Source organism: Gouania willdenowi, chromosome 13, assembly GCF_900634775.1.
Source record: "Gouania willdenowi chromosome 13, fGouWil2.1, whole genome shotgun sequence".
NCBI classification, from domain to species: Eukaryota; Metazoa; Chordata; class Actinopteri; order Blenniiformes; family Gobiesocidae; genus Gouania; species Gouania willdenowi.
The window spans coordinates 15,261,208-15,281,987 of NC_041056.1; the positions used below are offsets into that span (position 1 = coordinate 15,261,208).

Genomic DNA, 20,780 nt, shown 5'->3' on the forward strand with positions numbered 1-20,780 from the left:
TTCTCTATGTGTTGTGTTAACACCCTGTCAGTAAGAACTATAGCTGAGATGGAAATGATGACACCCTAAGGCAAAATCCCCTAAGGCAGCTGCCTCAGCACCAGTGCTTACTGGTCCTGTGTTGGATGGATGCTCCCTCTCACCTTTACAGACCCTCAAATATATTTTCTCAGGCAGTCAACTCCTGGTAAATTCACCTGACACTTCCCAGCCACCGTAGAAAACACTTTTCTTCATGAGTACAGACAGGTCTTATAACATGTTCCTTATCAAAAACTTTCAAAAAATAACTTAAATTCAATATGTGGAGGTAATGCCAGTATGGACACCAGTGGTGATAGCAAAAAGGTCACAACACGAATGCAAAATGGCCACAACGGAAGTCTTTCCACAACGGAAGTGTTTGCGACGGACCGGTATTATGATATGATAGCCTAATATGAAAAATATAAGAGTTTCCTAATCAACTTTCACTTACTTTCATACATGTTTCGATGTCTTCTTCTCTGTTTTTTTCTGTTCTGGCAGGTTAAAAACATCCACCAGAATCGTGTCCGTCTTTAATACCGGTCCGTCGGAAACACTTCCGTTGCAGAAACACTTCCGTTGCAGAAACACTTCCGTTGTGGCAAAATGGCCACAACACGAATGCAAAAAGCCAAGGTCACAACACGAATGCAAATTTGATGTACTGAAACCTTTCTGTGTTCTTTCAGGTCAGCTGATAGAGCGAGTACTCCTCTCCTCCATGTTGAACCCCGGGGATCAGTGGCAGATGTACCGTCATCACGGGCGTACCTTCAGCCTGGAGTATCGTCTTCGATTCCGCTGTGACTTCAACTACTACGGCCCATTCTGCAACAAGTTCTGCCGAGCCCGCGATGAGTTTTTTGGCCATTTTAATTGTGACTCCAGTGGCTACAAAATTTGTATGGATGGTTGGACAGGACCAGAGTGCATAGAAGGTATAGGACACCAAAGAGAGCTCAGGTGGTGCTTTTCATTAACAGAAAAAATGTGTCTTGGAAAAAAGATCAATTATTCACTACAACCTGAGGCTGTACTGAGTTGTTGTTCTGTATTTCTTTGGGGGTACACTATAAAAACCTCTCTGCAGATTTCCACCTCTGCTTATTTATTAATGATCACTTAAATAATATATCCATGTTAACTGTCCTTCAATGTTCCTAAAATTCAGCCCTTTGGTGATTGGAGTAATCAGCAATGACATTTACATAGATCTGGGAGTCCAGTGTCCAATGGATATTTTGACATTAGAACAGAGATTTGGCTTCCTCATGGTGGCATCTGGAATGAAATATATCTTCTGTTTTAAAAGTTTTATTTTGCAGAGAGATCAAACGGATGTAGGTAGAGAAAATAAAGAATTGAAAATTATTATTAATAGTAATAATAATAATAATAATAATAATAATACATCAAATTTATGTAGGGCTTTTTTGTGAACACAAATAAAGAAATAAAGATAATATAGCAATCTATCTATAATGCAAGAAAGGTCTGTGTGTGTGCCCGAGCAGCGAATATCTCCCCGACGCAGTGTCTGATCGACCTGAAACTTTGTCAACGGCTTCCAAATACCCCGAGTGTGTGCATCCGTAATTTTGCAGTGATTTGGTTGTTCCAAAACCAATTTAAAACCAATTTGAAATGACCAATCCACACTGTGGAACTCCAGTCAAACATTGTTTTAGAACACTGATGATGTCATCAACAGTGATGTCATCATTAGTGTTCTATTCTATGCTAATGCTAAGCTAATGCAATGCTGTCTGTACATGATAACTTGAAAAGTTAGAAACGGATTTTGATGAAATTTTCAGGAAATGTTGATAATGGGTCAAGGAACAGCTGATTAAATTTTGGTGATGTTCTGGCCACCAAAAGAAAACACACATATATATATATATATATATATATATATGTATAATATCCCATTTATTTCCCCATCCACACTGTGGAACTCCTGTTAATGTCAATATGAATACATACCTCCGACGGGCACTGTACTAGTATAATAAGCAAGTTTTAACAGATGGGTTTTGTGGAGTGTTTTAAAGTTCTGTAATGTTCTTATCCTCAAAATGTAATTACTTACATTGAGATGAATAGCAATCGATAATGTCAGCATAGATGCAAAACTGTACATCTGCAGCACAACCAACCCCAATGTTTCTTCAACACAGGGAAAATCAAGATGTTTCTACCCAGTTTCTAATATATGAATTTGCTTTTCCATTATTACACACCAGTATAACAGCAAATACACAAAACTTTAAAAAAAAAAAAATAAAAAAAACCTCACCAGCTGGACAAACTCAACCTGTGACTTCAGAAATCTACCATCATGTGATTAAATGGGAAACTGGAGTGGAAACACTGGCAACCCAGAAAAGTCATAGGACATCCTGCTGTTCTGCCAATCTCACTGCTGCTTCACTTTAGTCCCACTTCCTCCTCAGCATGGTGCTGATTGGTCTGCAGGAGAACAGGAAGCCTGAGAAATGAGCCTCTGTTACCCCCTGCAGGTTACTGACTGGGGTGGAGTTCATAGGATTGACTATCTCAGTAGCATAAGTGTGTTCAGGCTTAGTACAGTTTATTCTACCCCCCCTCGGCCCCCAAAACACATTGACTGAAGAGTCAAAATTCAAATAGTCAACATTCAAAGCCCTCATCTTTGCTTGTGAGCTTTAAGAAGTGAAATAGAGGCTTTTGTCATGCTTCTGAACATTCTTTTGTCCTTTATTTTTTGTTGTTCGCATTACACTGTTGTTTCCTCACTCTAAAGTACAATATTAGGCTTAGCTGATTTTATGCATTTTGGACTTATTTATAAAACCAACCTTGTGGCCATTCTGTGTACAATTTTTTTCAGTCCTTTTTTCACTCAGACTTTGTACAGTGAGCTGAGCACACATTGTCAAGTTGAAAACATCAGCCAGTCCTTTAGATGCCCTAAAAAGAGGTTTTTATAAAGGGGTGTTCTAACTCTACCTGATATATTTTCCCAATGTTTTATTCAATAATAAATGAAGTATTTTGTTTACAGCTGTGTGCCGGCAGGGTTGTCATCATGTCCATGGCTCCTGCACTGTACCTGGGGAATGCAAGTAAGTCCATGAACACCTCAAAGTAACTCAACATCATTAACAAGGTTCTGGCCAACGCGGTTGAGCGACGTAATTTTTATCCTTTACGTGATTTGCAGCATAGGGTGCTTTGCTGTTGTTTTTTAATCGGAACCGTCGTAATAATTGTTGCACACTTGGACACAGAAGGGACTTCCAGTCGTGCACGGGTTGTTTTAACTCTCTTTTTATTTTGAATAACCGAGAAACACATACATCAGCCACGCCATCTATTTAATTCAGGCGATTTGCTCGGATGTCCATAACAGTCCCAATATTACTGCAGGTCCTACATCATATCTCATCTAAATTTGAAAAGGAATCAGTCTTTTAAATAAAATGTCATTTTTTGTCTTTACAGTGTCTCTGTGTGTTTATTAGTGGAGGACCTATACCAAGCATGAGTAACTAACTACATTCATCGTGACCATTCACCAATTCAACAAATACATTTTTGCTTTAAAGTAAGACTGGAACAAAGACTTTAAAAAAAAAAACACATCAACTTTAGCTTTACTCCACTGAATTTGGCCCTCGGTGAGTTATATATTTCAAAATTTTCCACCCATTGGCGCTCCCTCGCTCACCCCGCAATCCACCTACACTGTGAAAAAGTCCTGGTGGGAACCCTGAACAAGATATGTTTACATATGTTTTTTAATAGTTGAATTTAAAGCTTTCTCTTTTAGTGCTGTAGTCTTATTAGGAGTGCAAAGGACATTGTTCAGGTTGTCTGAATGCAATCTTTTCCTAAATAAATGGTGATGTAAAGGATTTAAAGGAAAAGAATGACTTGAGACAGTTTCTCTTTTGCTCTCTTCCTCCTTGTAGGTGTCAATATGGCTGGACGGGTCCCCTGTGCGACCAGTGTGTGACATTTCCTGGCTGTGTGTATGGCAGCTGCACCAAGCCGTGGCAGTGTGTATGCGATATCAACTGGGGAGGACTGCTGTGTGATAAAGGTCTGATATGTGACTCCCTTTAGGTCTCGGCATGAATTTTCTTTACTTAAAAATACAGAACTGAGCCAGTGTATTGGAAGTTTCTAGAGTGCACAGTTAAAACTCAAAGTGTTCTTACCAAAAGGTAGCACAACAGACAAAAGTACCTCAACAATTTTGTTCTCCTGCAAAAGACACACCCAGATTACTCACCCCAATGCAAACAGTTCATACTAAATGGAATGGAGGGATTAATAATTAATAAAACCTAAACTTTAAACTGACTAATTGGCCTTCACTGTCTCAATGGAGCCAGAGATGAAAAATCATTGAAGCAAATGATGAAGCATTTATTAGATTTCTAAAGGCCATATTTTTTCATCTAATTTCTATATTCAAGAGCCTCGAGATACTCACTGAAGCAAAATAATTAAACAACAATCGAGCCCACGTTAAATCCTCTAAGCGTTCGATCCGCAGAGTCTCTCTACTTTTAAGACTCAACTGTTCAGGGAACACTTAATCTGAGCCTTCTTCTTTTTGTCTTTAGGGGTAGGATGAGTTAGATGGTCCAAGACCAGCTCTTAGTAAATATTTTAAATGATGAATGACATTGTTGTCATTGTTGAAAAAATGATTGATTACAGCACACTTGAAGCACTTGTTGCACTTACGGTACTAAGGGTTTTTTCTTCAGCCTAAATTCTTGCTTGTGTTGTACGTACCTTTAGACAAAAGCATCTACTGTATGAAATTGTAGAATTATAGAATCGTAACTGAAAAAAACAAAACAAAGCGCTCATAGGCAGATCTGTGGGGTTCTGACTTTTTAGTCATTAAACCAAGTCAAATACACAGTTCTTTTTACTACACAGTGTTTTCCTTGTGCACTCTCAGGGCTCATCTGTGCCTTATTTTGTGTGAAATTTGCATGTTCTCCTGGTGCTTGAATGGGTTTCCAGGCAATACTCTGCCCGCAGTCCAAAAACACATTAGGATCATAGGAGTTAATGTAGTTCATGTACATTTTTTTTTTTTTTTTAATTACAATTAAATTGCAATTGATTTTTACGCAGAAAGCCAATTACAATTACATTATCAATTACCAAAGTTCAATTACAATTAATCGCAATTACTGAGCTTGAAATAAATAACCTAATAAAAGTTAAAATTATCCTTTTGCGTTAGCTTTCTGCTAACATATCTTATGATAGTGGGTCCTAAATCAGCAGTAAAATACACTCAAAACAAATATTAATTTCTTTCCAGGAAGAAGGTAGAGAAAAACCTAACGCTGTACTATATTTTCTATTACATACTCGCAACATTTGTCCAACATTAGAAACACATCCCCTCACTATTTATTTATTTGTTCCTTTCATGAAAATGCAAACCAACATAGATTATTACATCGAATAATATCACAGTCCAAATGAAACATTTTCATGACTGAAAGGAGCAGTAAGAAGAATAAAATCATTATATTTTTACCCCTTGACTTAATAAATACATAATTAATGACCCCACCATCATTTTTTTAAATTGACAAATATTTGTACAAACCTTCAAATCATTTTGTTGAGCATTCCACAACCTTACACCGACAACAAATAAGCACATTGGTCTAATAATTCTGCCTAGAAATACTTAAGATTTAAGAAGTGCCAATAGGAGAAAGCATTGTGCAGGAAAAAATTATCACTTGTGTGGAATGTGAACAAAATATTGAGAGATATTGAGTCATTAAATGGTTGTGGTTTCAGATCTGAACTACTGTGGCACCCACCAGCCCTGTAGGAACGGGGGCACCTGCATCAATACAGAACCCAACGAATACCAGTGCGAGTGCCAGGAAGGTTATAGAGGACGCAACTGTAACATCGGTGAGTGAAAATGGGAAACCAGTTTGGTTTATCAACACAAATGACAGAAAGACAAAAAATTAAACGTGGGAAAATACGTGCCATCATGAATATTTGTTTACTTGTGCATATTTAGTTTTTTGTCTCTCATCGTCCTTTGCACCACCTTCCTCTCTCTTATGTCTCATCAGTGGAGCATGCTTGTTTGTCATCTCCATGTGTGAATGGAGCCACGTGTGTTGAGGACCCGACGGGCTTCAGCTGCCTCTGTGTGGAAGGCTGGACAGGACTGACCTGCACAGAGGGTGATTTTCTAAAGCTGAATGTGACTCATGAGACTGTTTGTCTGCGATTAGGTGGATCAAAGGGACCGTAATCAGTCAGACAGAGGAAGCTAAATCATCTGGAACACAAACATTATCAGCAGCAATCAGTGTGTGTACGTGTTAGTGCATGTGTGTGTGTGAGAATGCATTTCCAATAGTGTCATCTACTAAATTGATTGGTCACTTGTCTTTGATCCACTTAATCAGAGTTATTTCCACAACGATTAATCTAATTTACATGTTGGATTTTCTACCAGCAGTATTTAGCTTTGTTTGTCTTCATGCAGCCTTCAGAATAATTGACAAGCTCTGTTTAATCAAACTGAATAATACAGTGTAGAACATATTTAGAATAATTACTAATATTTAAATGTTAGTTCTGTTTTGTTAGATGACAACAACACAGTGAAAATAGAAGTGGTTTTGGTTTTATGAAAACACATTTTCAGCAGCTCCTCATATTCCTAATGTCTAAATGTCCAAATATTAAGCATTTACATCATTTCTAGTATATTTTGAGAGGGAATCTCTCAGTACAGTTACTGTTGTGATATAACTTTTACTTATAAATGGCCACGGTTACGTGATGTTTTTTTTAATTCGGAATTAGTTATTCCGAATTAAATCACTTGGAATTAAAGTGTTCTGCTTCATGTTTACATGGAAATAGTAATTCCCGAAATCAGGTTTACATGGAAAACCGGTTTATTTGGCTTTATTTAATTCCGTTTTAGGTCTGGGGGTTGGGAAGGCTCTGATTGGACAGTGGGCGAATGTGACGTAGCACGTCTATCAGGAAAAACACACAACAAACCTTTTATGTTTGCTTCTGTCAAATAGCTCTGTCACTCTCTTGTAAGCACACATCTACTCCCCCTGTTCACCCTTATCTTCATAGTATCTGAGCATTATACCAAAAAATTATTATTATAACAAATTATACCAATGTCATTTGACATCTTTTCTCAGAATAAAGTCTTGCTAAACCTTCCTTAGGGAGAGCTGGTGACGGTCACAGTTATGCAATATAATGAATTTAATCATTTGTTCTTTTGTCGTGAAAAGATTGCACTACATGTAGTGTCAACCTTAAACAACAAATGCATTATTTTTTAAGGATAGTAGCCTGTGAAAGCCTACAGGTGGTAAGTTTGGACGTCCTGGTCCTCGTCATGTGGCCTCAGTCGACCCAAGTATCAACAAGAACACAAAATCATCTCTGGAATATCTTTATGGAACAATTTGTGCCACTAATTCTTCTCAAACATCTCATTGTTGTCATAAACAAGTTACTGTTACTGTTAAAAAAAACAAAGTCCACATAATGAGACCTTTTTGCTAACCTTTAAACTACCAATCAGCACCCTTCTTTCTTTTTTAATCAAAGGGCTCATTATCAGCACATCAGTCACAAGACTGTGTATAAACGGAGCCATTTTAGGATAAATATTCACTGACAATAAAGAAAGGTTTTAACTATCTGCGAACTCAAACACATAAAAGCTGATTTTTTTGGTTTGGTATGCATATGGAAATATTCATTGAAATTTCATATATATACGAAAGAATCACATTATTATTAATAATAATAATAATAATAATAATAATAATAACAATACATTTTATTTAAAAGGGCTTTTCTAGACACTCAAAGACACTTTACGGCTCAAAAACAACAACAAGTTCAGTGAGTAAAGAAAATATGAATCAGAAAAAAAAAGAGTGAGTGGGTGGTTAAGCATTAAAAGCCGAGTGAAACAGGTGAGTTTTGAAAAGTGATTTGAAATAGTCTGCAGAGGAAGCATCTACAGTTCATAATAAAAAAACATGGAAACTGTCACTATAACAAAGTCATTGCTGACAGTGAAAGTACATTTTATTTATATTTGGGTTATTCTTTAACATGTGTTAATCCTTCTGTGGCATAATAATAATAAAAAGAACCTTTGTCAGGTTAGATACAGAGGTGCAGATTGAGATGTTTGGTAAATTTTCAGACGAGAGATAATGGCGAAAATATTATTAAAGACACTGGACATTGCAAATTAATGGACTAGTAAAGAGAAAATTATAGAAATTATAGAAGATGGAAATAGGACATAGGCAGGCGACTTACTCTGGCCATAACGCAACTTCATCCGATTTTTATTTACCCAATTGGTAAATATATTCTGAACATAAATAAACCATTTAGAACAGGAATGCTATGCTCTCAAGATCTTCTGTTCTGTAAACCATCAATACAAGTTAGACCAGTTGGGCACAAATTTGATAAATTAGAGAAACAATAAACAACAAATTGATCTGTAATCTGATCCAGGACACTTTGTCAGAATCAGAATCAACTTTATTGGCCATGTAATGTATGTTATACACACGAGAAATTTGACTTGGTGAACTGTGCTCTCTCTAAAAATGTAAACATTAAATTATAACAATCAACTAGAAAAAATATAAACATAAATATAAGCAGTAGTTAGACTAATATGTGCAAAACTAAATAAAATAATATAACAAGATAATAATAATAATAATAATAATAATAATAATAATAATAATAATAATAATAATAATAATAATAATAATAATGAAACATAATGCTGGACCATTTCAACTGAAATGTTGGCATTTTTAATTACTTTGAATATACGTTTTATACATATACATTCGATTCCCTCAGTGATAAAATAGAATGAAAACAAATGAACCCTCTTGCCTACAGCCATAGCCTATTAGAAAGTAAAATATCTGCTCTTTAATGTGTTGATCCATAATCTAAAGTTGAGATCATTGCTTGGAAGATTGTTGGTGTTGATTGTATCGGCAGGTGAGATTGGATCGCTCGGGCTACAGTTTATCAGACGTGTGTGTAAACAATACGCACTTCACATCCTCTGGTTTCGCATCCATCAGTATAAACAACTTTGTATGTCAGACGCTGGCACGTAAACACTTGAGCAAGAGGCCCTTTTCTCCCAGATGGAAAAGAAAAGGACAAACAACGAATGGAAATTTGGTTATTTTTTGTCTTGCCATTGGTTGCTTACTTGTTTACCATGCAGAAACCGTTTTGTCTGTGTATGGTAAGAGGAGGTTTGTCATCTTGACAAAATAAAATAAAACAATGATGAACTGAAGTAACAGTTTATTCATCCATTAAAATTACACGTGTTTTATTTCTAACTTGTTTCATTTTAGTTGTCATTTTAGTAAACCAGAAAGAGATATATTTGCAGACATTTTTGTTAAACTTTGGGCATCTTGTTTGTGTGTCAGACATGGCAAGTTTGCCCAAACTTTTGAAAACACTGCCTCTCCCTTTGCCAAACTCCACTGCACGTTACTGCTCTCTGTGGTGTAGACAGCCAGAGGATTGTCAGGCTTGTGCGGAATGACAAACAATACCACAAAACGTCTCTGTTGTTCTTAGACTGGATTCAAATATACAACCGATATGGACTGACTTCTTTTGTTTGTTATGAATCCTCTGTTTGAAGGCTGACATAAGAGAAAAGTGGTTGATGTGCAGGGTTAGATAAATAGGAGGGGTTATAAGAGAGATGTAGAGCTGCATAGTAGGAGATACAGTATATAGAGACATGTCATGTGTAATATCACATTATGCATGTTTAGTCCTGAGATACAGAGTATGGGGTGCCGATTGTAAAGTTGCACATGCTGAAATAAACAGCAACTTTTCGCAATATTTAGCAACAAACCACTCCGCGGATAGCACTCGTTCGCGTCAATGAGCTTTTATTTTTGTACTTCCGTTGAATTTGCGTATTAGCTAAATATTTAGTTTCACCTATGACATTTAGATTTATCATTTAAAATTTAGATTTAACATTTAACATTTACATTTAAGATTTGGATTTAGTTTGAGTTTTAAGATTTAAGATTTACATTTAAGATTTAAATCAGACATTTAGATTTAGATTTAACATTTAGATTTAGATTCAACATTTATATTTAAATCTAACATTTATATTTGATATTTAGATTTAGATTTAACGTTTAGATTTAATTCTAACATGCATATTAGCTAAAAAATAGTTTCACCTGTGACATTTAGATTTAACATTTAGGTTTAACAGTTAGATTTAGATTTAACATTCAATCTTTAGATTTAGATTTAATATTTAACATTTAGATTTAACATTTCAAATTTACATTTTATTTTTAAATCTAATGTTTAGATTTAACATTGACATATTTTTATGAGAAAAGTCACACAAATTTCACAAATATTGCTGTAAATCTGGTAAAAAGTAACAGAAAAAACGTACATTTTTTACACGTGGTTTGTTACTAAATGTTGCGAAAATTTGCTGTTTATATTTAGCAAGTGTAGCTTAACAATCGGCGCCCCATAGCGCTTCTTCTTATCCATGCTGGTTTTCTTCACAATGTTTTTTTTTTTTATCACTATTGAATCCAGTTACTATTTGAGTGGGACCATGCATGATGTAGTTTTCTTTTCTCTCCTTATCTTTTTCTATATTTCCATCAATTCTCGCTCTAACCTTCACTCTGGGATAACAAGAGAAAGTCACACATGATTGTATTCATCAGTGTTTGCACAGAAACCAGAGCGGCAGAATAAAATGAAAGGGAATGAAAAGACACACCAACAATAACATCCACAAACCCCATCACACATGTTCACATTGTAGTCAAACAGACATCCCCACCATGCACACCACCAGCTCACGTGCGATGTTGTGTGTTTTCAGTGGTGAGGCAGTGTGATCGCAGCCCATGTGGCCGTGGAGCGACGTGTCAGGAAGCTGCTGGTGGTTTTCGGTGCCTCTGTCCACCTGGATGGACTGGCAGGACGTGTCAGCTGGGTCAGTGGCTCTTCATCTAACTTTTCTAATCAATGCCTCATTTATAAGTACATAATTAATAAGTAGCTACAAAAATAATCTCTGATCAATCCTTTCATTTTTACATTCAAGAGTGCAATAGTATTCAATCAGAGAAAACACGTCACAATATTACATTAAGGAATAAAGGTATTTCATATTAGGCTGGATAACTAAAACATTTATTTGAGGTCTGTGAGTGTGTGGACAACTAGGAAAGCGTTTGTGTTTTAGTATGTGGAGTAACATTCTGGAACAGTATATTAATGGAAATTAAAGAGTGTACAAAAGGCAAGCAATTTATAAGACAATATTAACAACATGTCTTTTTGTTGTATTACAATTTTGAAAGTGTGTAATATGATTTTTTTTGTGTGTATTATAATCAAAATCATATTACGATGAGACAAAATTAATTTATTAACATCAGTGTTGGTTGGAAAACAGGATGCTGAAAATTTTATTATTTGTAATATAGGTAAAGGGGTGGGACTAACACAAAAAGTATGTGTATGCAGTAATAAATGTAATTATTGTTTTGTTTTGTTTTTCTTTTTTCTGGAGGGAAGCCATCTGCATCAAATCTTATGTTTATTGTAACATTGATTCTTGTATTATTGCATTTGCAATTTGTTCTAAATAAAACAGTATAATCATATGGAGTTTTAGATATTCTAATGTGATTGATGATGACATATAGGCCTTTTAATGCACTGTTCTTTTGGGGAAATCTCTGTATCATTTTACTATGTTCATTACTTTATTTCTGATCATTTCAAAATGAGTTCCTGGAGGGCTTCTGTCCTGCAAGTGTCAGTTGCTTCTAAACACTGGATTGAAATAAGTGGATCCTCTTCAAAACTGTTGTGAGAAGGCTCATTTCATCCACTTTTCAATAGATGCTAAGTTTGAACCTGAACATACATTCAAAGCACAAATCAAAGTGACCGTAACAGCCAACAGCATGTTAATAGTCCATCAGATTAACCTGACATTGAATCAGTATTCGATTAATGCACTGTCATGTCTTTTTGTGCAGTGCTCGCTCATATCGACAAGTGTGATCCCAGAGGGTTGCTGTGTTAGCTGCAAAGATATCGCATACTAGGACGAAGCCACACACACACACACGGACACACACACACACACACACACACACACACACACACACACGCTTTGGGGGTTATGAAGTATAAAGTAAAAAGACATATTTCAGGTTGACAGTCTCTCCTGCTCCTCTGTGTTACGGTGATATGTCACTCTGACACTTGATAATCCTCCATTGCTCCACATCATAGGCCAGTAACTCACTAGTTTAACACATTTATACACACACACACACACACACACAGACACACATATGGGGCTTTAATGCAAATAAGAGAAATCCTCCCAGCCAGTGGCAGTCCGCAAATCGTTAAAAAAAAAAATCTACTTTTATCAGTTTCACTCTTTATCAGCTGACTTTCTCCACAGAGATCACTTCGACTCACAAACTTGGACAGAAACTGAATGCTGATTCCTAATAGGCCGTCACTTGCTGCCTTTTAAAGTTCAGATTACCTATACCTGAGCGGCTATGTTTCCTTTTCACATCAAGCGTGTCCTCTAATCCTCTTGATCTGAACCCTAAGGGTTTTTAGCTCAACCAGTATAGCAGAGAAGAGAAATAAACAGTGACAGAAATAACTGTGCAGTGTTTCACGCCATAAATTGAAGAAGTGCTGCGCTATTAGGATTACAGGAGCCATCACCTGCAGGGATTTGGAGCCTGTCTCTTCCCATTCAGTGCAAACTCTGGATAGATTGTCAGTCCATTGATCAAACAACTGCTGACACACACTTTTACTCCTACTGTTAATTTAGAAACCACAACGAACCACACATACATACAGGAACCGAGAGAAAAAGAACACATGCACGCTTAAAGAGAGCATGCAAATGACACCCAGAAAGACCGCAGCCATCGTGGCTTAAAAAAACATATCTTTACTATGATGTACTACCAATCGCACCACTGGTTCCATAGATACTGTATATACAGGAAGATGGGAGGCATCAGTTTGGCATTGGTTGCTCAAAAGTGTCCAAATAATGACGCCATCTTGGTTGAGACTGACAGGAAGCAGAGAACCAGCTTCTGTTTATGTAAATAAACAGGACGACTATCAAAAATCAATCATATTAATGAACGCTTCTGTCACAATATTGAAGACTTAAAGCGTGGCACTAATTAAAAGAAAGTTTTATATTATCATAGTGCAATATCTATTTAATATTGAGAAAAATGGCGTCAAAGGCAGTGGTGTTCACCGTATAACCAATTAAAATCATAATTGACAATACATAATATGCATAATTTAGTGTATATACAGTATAGAAATATGTTCTGTATAGATAAACATCACTGCTTTTGGTGCTGTATTTTGAAATATAAGATATACACTGTTATCATGTAAATTAAACTACTAGACCAGTGTTTTTCAACAATGGGGTCGGTACCCCATGTGGGGTCACCTGGAATTAAAATGGGGTCTCCTGAAATATCTAGTAATTGGTTAAAAAAAAAAAAAAAAAAAACTTTGGTAAAAATACACATCACACAATAAATATCAAATAACTGAATTCTATACTAAAACTTTCTCAAATATAAATATTGTTCAAATAAAATACAGTATGAAAATATATTGTCTCTTTGTACACTAATCCTGGCTACTCCGTATTTGTAAAACACTTTAATAAATATGATCAAAAACTAATTCTAGAAAGAAAAATGTCTCTGGGGTCACCGGACATTTGTGATCAAAATGGGGTCATGACCCAAAAAAGGTTGAAAACCTCTGTATTCGACACTTTGATTTTATTCACTAAGACACTTCATGTCTTGCATATTGGTAAATTTCACAAAATGGTTCTTTATTTTGATGGATTTGATACTTGCCCTGATTATTTACATGTACAGAACCTGTTTCTATAGTCCTGAGTAGAATAGCAGCCAAAGTGAAGCCATTGTCATGTTAATTCTCTGGTGTAATGTGTGACTGCTCCATCTCTGTGTGGTTTTCCATGTGTGTCTTCACAAAAATACAAAGTGTGAATCACAGCTGCTCCTCTTTGTATCATTCGGCCTTGTCATAGCTATAAACCATTTTACAGCTCCGTTTACAGCTAAATTTTAATTGAACTTTGGTTTAACGATAGTTTGGGCTCAATGAGAAATGTGTTGTTTAATGAGAGTTCAGGGTTTTGTGGGGATGTGTGTTTCATAGATGAAAACATTTTGGCACACTCTCTTCATTGCAAAGGCTTATTTATTCACAGCTGTATTTTAATGAGCGTTTCTACAAAAAAAACAACTTCATTTGGTTACTTTGATTGTTTTTTGTTAAAGTGAAAAAACTATATCTGTTTCACTCTTGGTATTTTTCTTTGTGCACATGTGATAATCTTTCCACTCCAGACACAAGCTTGCTCTTTAAAACCATCCATTCATTGACTGAGGACATTTAATGTGGAACAGAATGTGACTATCAAACTGAATTGTCCTTGTTTTACTTTGATCTAAATAGATTATTGGGGCAGACTCCATTAAATACAGTATGTAACGTAATGCAAAAATGCTGCACATGATGGAAAAGTCAGATATGAGCTAATCAGATGACTTAAATTTCTCATCCAAAGTGTGGCAGATTTACAGTAGATTGAACAAGTTTCAAAGGAAACATTCAGTTTCTCATTTTAGATAAATGTCATCAGATCCATGTAAAAAGCCTTTCCAAACATAGATGTGGTCACCACAAAAAGTACCCTACCCTATCCGACTCCTTCATTTGTGTTCTTTGAAGGGTTTTTTTCTCTTTGTTTCCTTAGACACCAATGAATGTGAAATGAATATATGTGACCACGCCCGCTCCTGTCGCAACCTGATCGGCGGATACCTGTGTGACTGCCTTCCTGGGTGGACGGGAACCAACTGTGACATCAGTGAGTTTAAAAGAATCAAAGAAATAGCGTATGAAAGAAGTGGAGGAGGGGGTGATAAATAAATAGAAGAGGCAAGAAGTGATAGTGTGAAGTCTTCAAAAACAAAGCAGCATACCTGCAGTCCACAGTCCCAGTGGGCAGGAGATCCTTTTACTCCAAACCCAATTCCATCAATCATCTCCCACTAGCATGGGCTGAAATACACAATAAATGAAACTCTAACCAACAGGAGTTGGTGAGGCTATACTGTATTGTTCCGCTGATAAGCTTCCTGGTCTTTGATACCAAGCATGACCAGTCTAGCAGATTGTTTGTCACATTGTTTATGTTGTACAGCATCACAGACACCTTGTCTCTGTGTGATACTTGATGAAGGGGTTTTTGGTCTTTGATTTTCTCAGGAAACAGCAGCTGCCAGGGTTTGTGTCTAAACGGTGGTCGCTGTGAGGTAAGATATGTGTCTGAGCTGACTTTTCTCATCTGTCTACGTATCTACACTGCCTGTAGTCTCCGCAATCCTGACTTAATTCAGAGTAAAATGAGAGTTCTAATGACACTCTCCTGTTTTTTGGTTTCCTTCAACTTTAGACCATTTTATTTATTCAAAAATCCCACCTCATCCCAAATGAGTTTTTGTTTTTATTACTATTAATACAAATTATTTGTGTTTTACAAAAGAAGGGTTTATTGGGCCCCGCAACATTACAGTAACATCGAGTGGTTATCCATCTATTCCATATATGTCAAACTCAAGGCCCGGGGACCATATCCAGCCCTTTAGAGCATCAAATTTGGCCCATTTTGTAAATTACCAACTAATTCAGTTGTTTCAGCCCCTCCAAATACACAAATTCTATTATAATCCCTGATATTTGCAGAGCTCAGTTTTCAATTTCTTACTGTATATCATTTAACGGCGGCCATTTTTTAAATCTCAAATTGTTGAAAGAACTCTAAATTTTTGCCAAATCTGGCAATTTTACCTCAGATTATTCCACAGAATTTCCCTAAATCCCCAAAATCAGGGAAATTTAAGTGTAGATCCTGCAGGGACTGATTCACTTAATCATTTATATATCATTTATATGTGGAAGTGCCAACCAAGGAACATTAAAGATGAAATTTCTCTTTTTCCTTCCTAAAATCTGTGGCTCAAACTGGTCTGTATTTGTCTCCTAAACTAAAATGAGTTCGACACACCTGATTTGTTCATTTCTTTGCTGTTTCTGATTTGTGCATTTAAGATTATGTTGTTGACGTTAACATTATTTACATATGTATTTGTTCTCCAAAACAGGACCTGCCGTCGGATTCCAAGTGTGTGTGTCCACCTGGTTTCTCAGGAAAATATTGCCAAACTATTCTGAGTCTTTGTGAAAGCACCCCCTGTCTGCATGGTGGACATTGTGTGGAGGAGGATGGAAGAAATGTTACATGTAACTGTCTGCCAGGATATTCAGGATTCTTTTGTGAGGTTGGTTCGTTTATCAATACAAAAATGAGATTGTTTTAATGAAAAGATTTTCTAACAAAGACACATTTACTGTACATTATTTGCAAAAATGTTAAATAAGGTTTTATATAGACAGATCCTATTTTTACAAAAAAAAAAAAAAGTGCAGATTTGATCGTTTGGGCCATAGTCATCATCATTGTCCTCATGGGTGGGTGGATTGATTGAACATATAATTCAAGAATATATAAAATGATAATTAAATATGTGTAAAATATTGCACATCTATGTATATGAGATGTGAAGCAGTAGGTTTGACAGGGTACATACCCAGTTTAGTCTGGATATTTTAGAAATTCAAAGATTCTAAAAAAAAAACTTTATTCAATATGATTTTTTTTAAAAAACTGTAAAAAATATATGATTTTCTTTTGATCTGTCAAAACAATGAAATCATGTATGAAACCAAAACTCAAGTTTTAAGCAAACAAGAGGGACCAAAGTACACAAGATTTTCTAAACTCCATTAAAGATTTTTTTTAAATGACAAAAATCAATGTATAATACAGAAATACAATGTGCATTTAGCAAATCCAAGGCAAAACAAAGTGAAATGGTGGGTTTTCATAAGTGATTTAAAAACTGAAAGTGATGAATCCAACCTATTTTACAGCAGCAGCAGTTCATTCCACAGTTTAGGACTGACCTGAAGGAGAAAGTATTTTTTGAAAATGATTAGATTTGTATTCTTGTTATTGTTTTTGTTTTTTTTTTGTAACTTTATTTTTATTTGTATTTTCAGACAAAAGTATAAGAAAAAAACAAAACAGAATGAAACAAAGAGGAGGTTATTGAGTAGGTTGTAACCCAATTGTTAGAGTTAATAGAGAAATCACACAGGATAACCTGACTCTTAGCAGACTATCTCAGTTACAACTGAAAATAATAAAATAAGGACACACATAAGGCCTACTCATTGCACTCTTCCAATAGTATAAAAGTAGACAATTTGCTCTATATTTTTATCAAGTCTGGTATCTTTAATCTTAGAGAGTATGTGAGTTTCTCCATATGATAAATGTTCTGGACTATGTTGGTCCATTACTGTTGATTTAGAACATCAGGTTTAAGCCAAAGTCTGGTAATGGCCTTTCTGGCTGCTTTTCACTAAGTAACGGTCATCTTTTTGCATCATATCTCCAATGTTCCCAAGGTACAGCACACTGTAATTCGTAGGAATGTTGTATCCCAAAACCTTTCGTAAGGTATCACTAACCATAGTCCAAAAGGGTTTTATTTTCGTACAAGTCCAAAAAAATGTGAGTTGTTTGCTTCCACGTGACCACAGTTCCTCCATGTTTGCTGTATTCCAAGTTGCTTGCCTTTTATATGAGGGGTGATGAAGAACCTAATGTATGTAATGTAACAAAACTGAGCTGTAATCTTGTTAATTCTCTAAAGCAACTTTTTTTTGTCACTGACTATCTTTTAATCTTTATAATCATACATTTAAAAGGAATAACTTTTTGTTTTTATTCTATACTATAGAATATACCGTTGGATCCCTGCAGTCCCAACCCTTGCCTGCAGGGGGAGCAGTGTCACAGCACGGAGGGCCGGTACATGTGTGGTTGCCCTGATGGTTACTATGGAGACAAATGCATCAGCCTCAGAAATCCGTGCATTGGCCCACACTGTCCAGGTGAGTGTTGCAGTTTATGCATTTATTCAGGATGTTTAGATGCTACTTCCTGGTTTGATCACTGTGTGTCTTTGTCTGAAGGCTCCATGTCCAACACTTCCACTGGGAGCATCAGCTTCTACATGATCCTGGTGGGAATCCTAGCGTTTCTGACACTCTGTGGCTGTGTCACCTGTATTTTGGTTTTATCCCATTTCCATCGAAAGAGGATAAAGCAGCCGACTGTCCCTCAGGAAGAAGGCATAAACAACCAGAGAGAATATGTAAACCTCATCAGGAACGTGGACCCGGCCATGCCCCCCCCGCCTCCCGTTTCCCCGGTTACGAGTCACCCAGCCTCTAGCCCTGGCTCACATTGCTACGAAGAAATTGAACTCACCTTGCCGCCCTCACTGCCACCTCCACACCCTTCACCAGCACTAAAGCCGGCCCACCCCCCTAAAATAGACATTTCAAACCGAGAAAGGGAAAAGTTGAATCGCTTCCACCAAACAGACAACCAGGACCTGGAGGTTTGACCCCCATCTTGAAATTTTGTGCCTCTAAGAAGCTATTTTGACTTTGAAATGTGGACATGTGTCCTCAGTGCTGCTGAAGAGAAAAACAATGTCCGTTTGATTCTTTAAAGACTGAGGAGTCCATGCGCACACAGCAGGAGCAAAGGGCACACCGAGGAAGGTCTGAGTGTGTTTGTTGTGGGGTTTTTTTTTTTAAATGTGTGAGAAAAAGACTCAATGGTAAAGTACAGAACCATAAATACTGTCTGCAGTTTTTGAGAGACCATAAAGTCATCCTGCTGGTAGTCAGACCTTTAGTTTCCATCTCAGACTAAACTCAGGCACAGAGAACAATGAGTGGATGCCTATTTAAAACTTGGTGTGTTTTCTTGGTTGTTTGTACGTGAGTGTGTGCTTCAAAGTGTATGTGAGTGATTTGTATAAGAGTATAGCAGATCTAAGACACTGCAGAAACATTTTGTAAAAGAATAAACTGTCATAACATGTCTTAAGAGTGTGTATATGCCCAAAAGTGATTTCAAACTCTACACTGTTGTAAGTGATGTCTGTACTTTTTTTTTTTAAAGAATATGAATGAATTTTTTATACCATTGTGTGAAAATGTGTTTTTGTACATAAATAAACTGTAAATATGTCTTCCCTTTTGTACTGGGATTTGCTTTGGATGTGTCATTTTACCTCATTTCTCTCTACAACAGAACCAACAACACCATCATTCACCATCCTTTTATCCTGTAATCCTGTCTTCCCTATTAATAAAGGCGCTCCGGTCACTGTTATAAGAACACATCAGTGATGTTGCACTGAGATTTATAGTTGGGCAGTGCTTTGGAGTCTACAGGCCTCCTTGGCATTATCTTTATATGAAGTGCACTTTTGAGATGCAATTATTGTACTTTGTAAGGATTTATCACAGTCTCTTGAAGCCTTTATAGGCCCGATATGTATTCATTTTATGTATTTATATGTATAACAAGCTCAGAAACTGTTTGCTGGTGTGGTCATGTTTACAAAAGATGTGCACAGAGGAGTGAAACTTTATTCAATGTCCTCTATAGCAGTGGTTCCCAACCAGGGGTACGTGTACCCCTCAGAGTACTTGAACACATTGCAGGGAGTACTTGGAAACATTGATCAATCTATTTCCAACATGCCGAGTCATTTTTAAGGCAATTTCAGTCACTGTACATGATCATTCAACAGCTTTTCCACCCGTTAACTATAAACGCCTTAATATCCTACTAAATTGTTACTAACATGTTATGCACATTACTAAAAATTGAGGTCAATATATTCTCTGCTATACAATAATTGTAATGCACAAAATTGATATTTAGTGTGCGTTAAATGTACAGGTTGACATTTTCAAGCTGCAGGAGATTTCATAGGCCAACATGTTAACATGTAAATCATAAAGAAAGGTTATTAAATTGGAGTGACGAAGGGGTTCTCCTAATCTGACGAGAGGCCTTGGGGGGTACATGAGACAGAAAAGGTTGGGAAACACTGCTCTATAGGACAATGATTTTGGGAAAATTGAGGCTCAGGTGATTCGTCCTTGAGCAAAACATAGAACTGACGGTGTGTGTTAGATGTCAAGTTGTCTGGAAAACAACCAGTATGCAAGTCTAACTGTTGTTTTAAATAAATGCATTCTATATTTCAATTCATAAAATGTACTAATATTTAATTATTTAGGAACAGTAATTCATAACACTTGTAATAAAGGAAAAACAGTTACAGTGAGGGAAAGAATATGTATAATAAACACTGTATGCAGGCCACAGAGAACGGAAAAATCTCCAGGTTTCTGAGAGCTTCAAATCTCTGAATGTAATAATCTTCCAGTAGTGAAACACGTCAACACTGGCAAGTATTTAGCACTAAAGCAAATTTGGTGCAGAGCCAGGAAAAAAAATGCAGTAGCTCAGCCTTTCTGAATAATGACAGAGTGGAAAAGAGAAATTCTTCAGT

General features: G+C 36.4%; 1 protein-coding gene across 2 annotated transcripts in view; it reads left to right on the forward strand.

The window, feature by feature from the left end:
- Nucleotides 1-20,262, forward strand: part of LOC114474969 (protein jagged-1b) — a 66,317-nt gene extending 46,055 nt beyond the window's left edge. The window contains exons 4-14 of one of the 2 annotated variants that reach the window (XM_028465609.1): nucleotides 717-965; nucleotides 3,074-3,134; nucleotides 3,984-4,114; nucleotides 5,857-5,976; nucleotides 6,147-6,260; nucleotides 11,018-11,131; nucleotides 15,020-15,133; nucleotides 15,535-15,581; nucleotides 16,431-16,607; nucleotides 18,135-18,288; nucleotides 18,370-20,262. In XM_028465609.1, the coding sequence (XP_028321410.1) occupies nucleotides 717-965; nucleotides 3,074-3,134; nucleotides 3,984-4,114; nucleotides 5,857-5,976; nucleotides 6,147-6,260; nucleotides 11,018-11,131; nucleotides 15,020-15,133; nucleotides 15,535-15,581; nucleotides 16,431-16,607; nucleotides 18,135-18,288; nucleotides 18,370-18,806 (1,718 nt within the window). In that variant the 3' untranslated portion in view covers nucleotides 18,807-20,262. The remainder of the gene's footprint in view (nucleotides 1-716; nucleotides 966-3,073; nucleotides 3,135-3,983; nucleotides 4,115-5,856; nucleotides 5,977-6,146; nucleotides 6,261-11,017; nucleotides 11,132-15,019; nucleotides 15,134-15,534; nucleotides 15,582-16,430; nucleotides 16,608-18,134; nucleotides 18,289-18,369) is intronic. The other variant, XM_028465610.1, reaches the window with a different exon arrangement.
- Nucleotides 20,263-20,780: the final 518 nt, after the last annotated feature.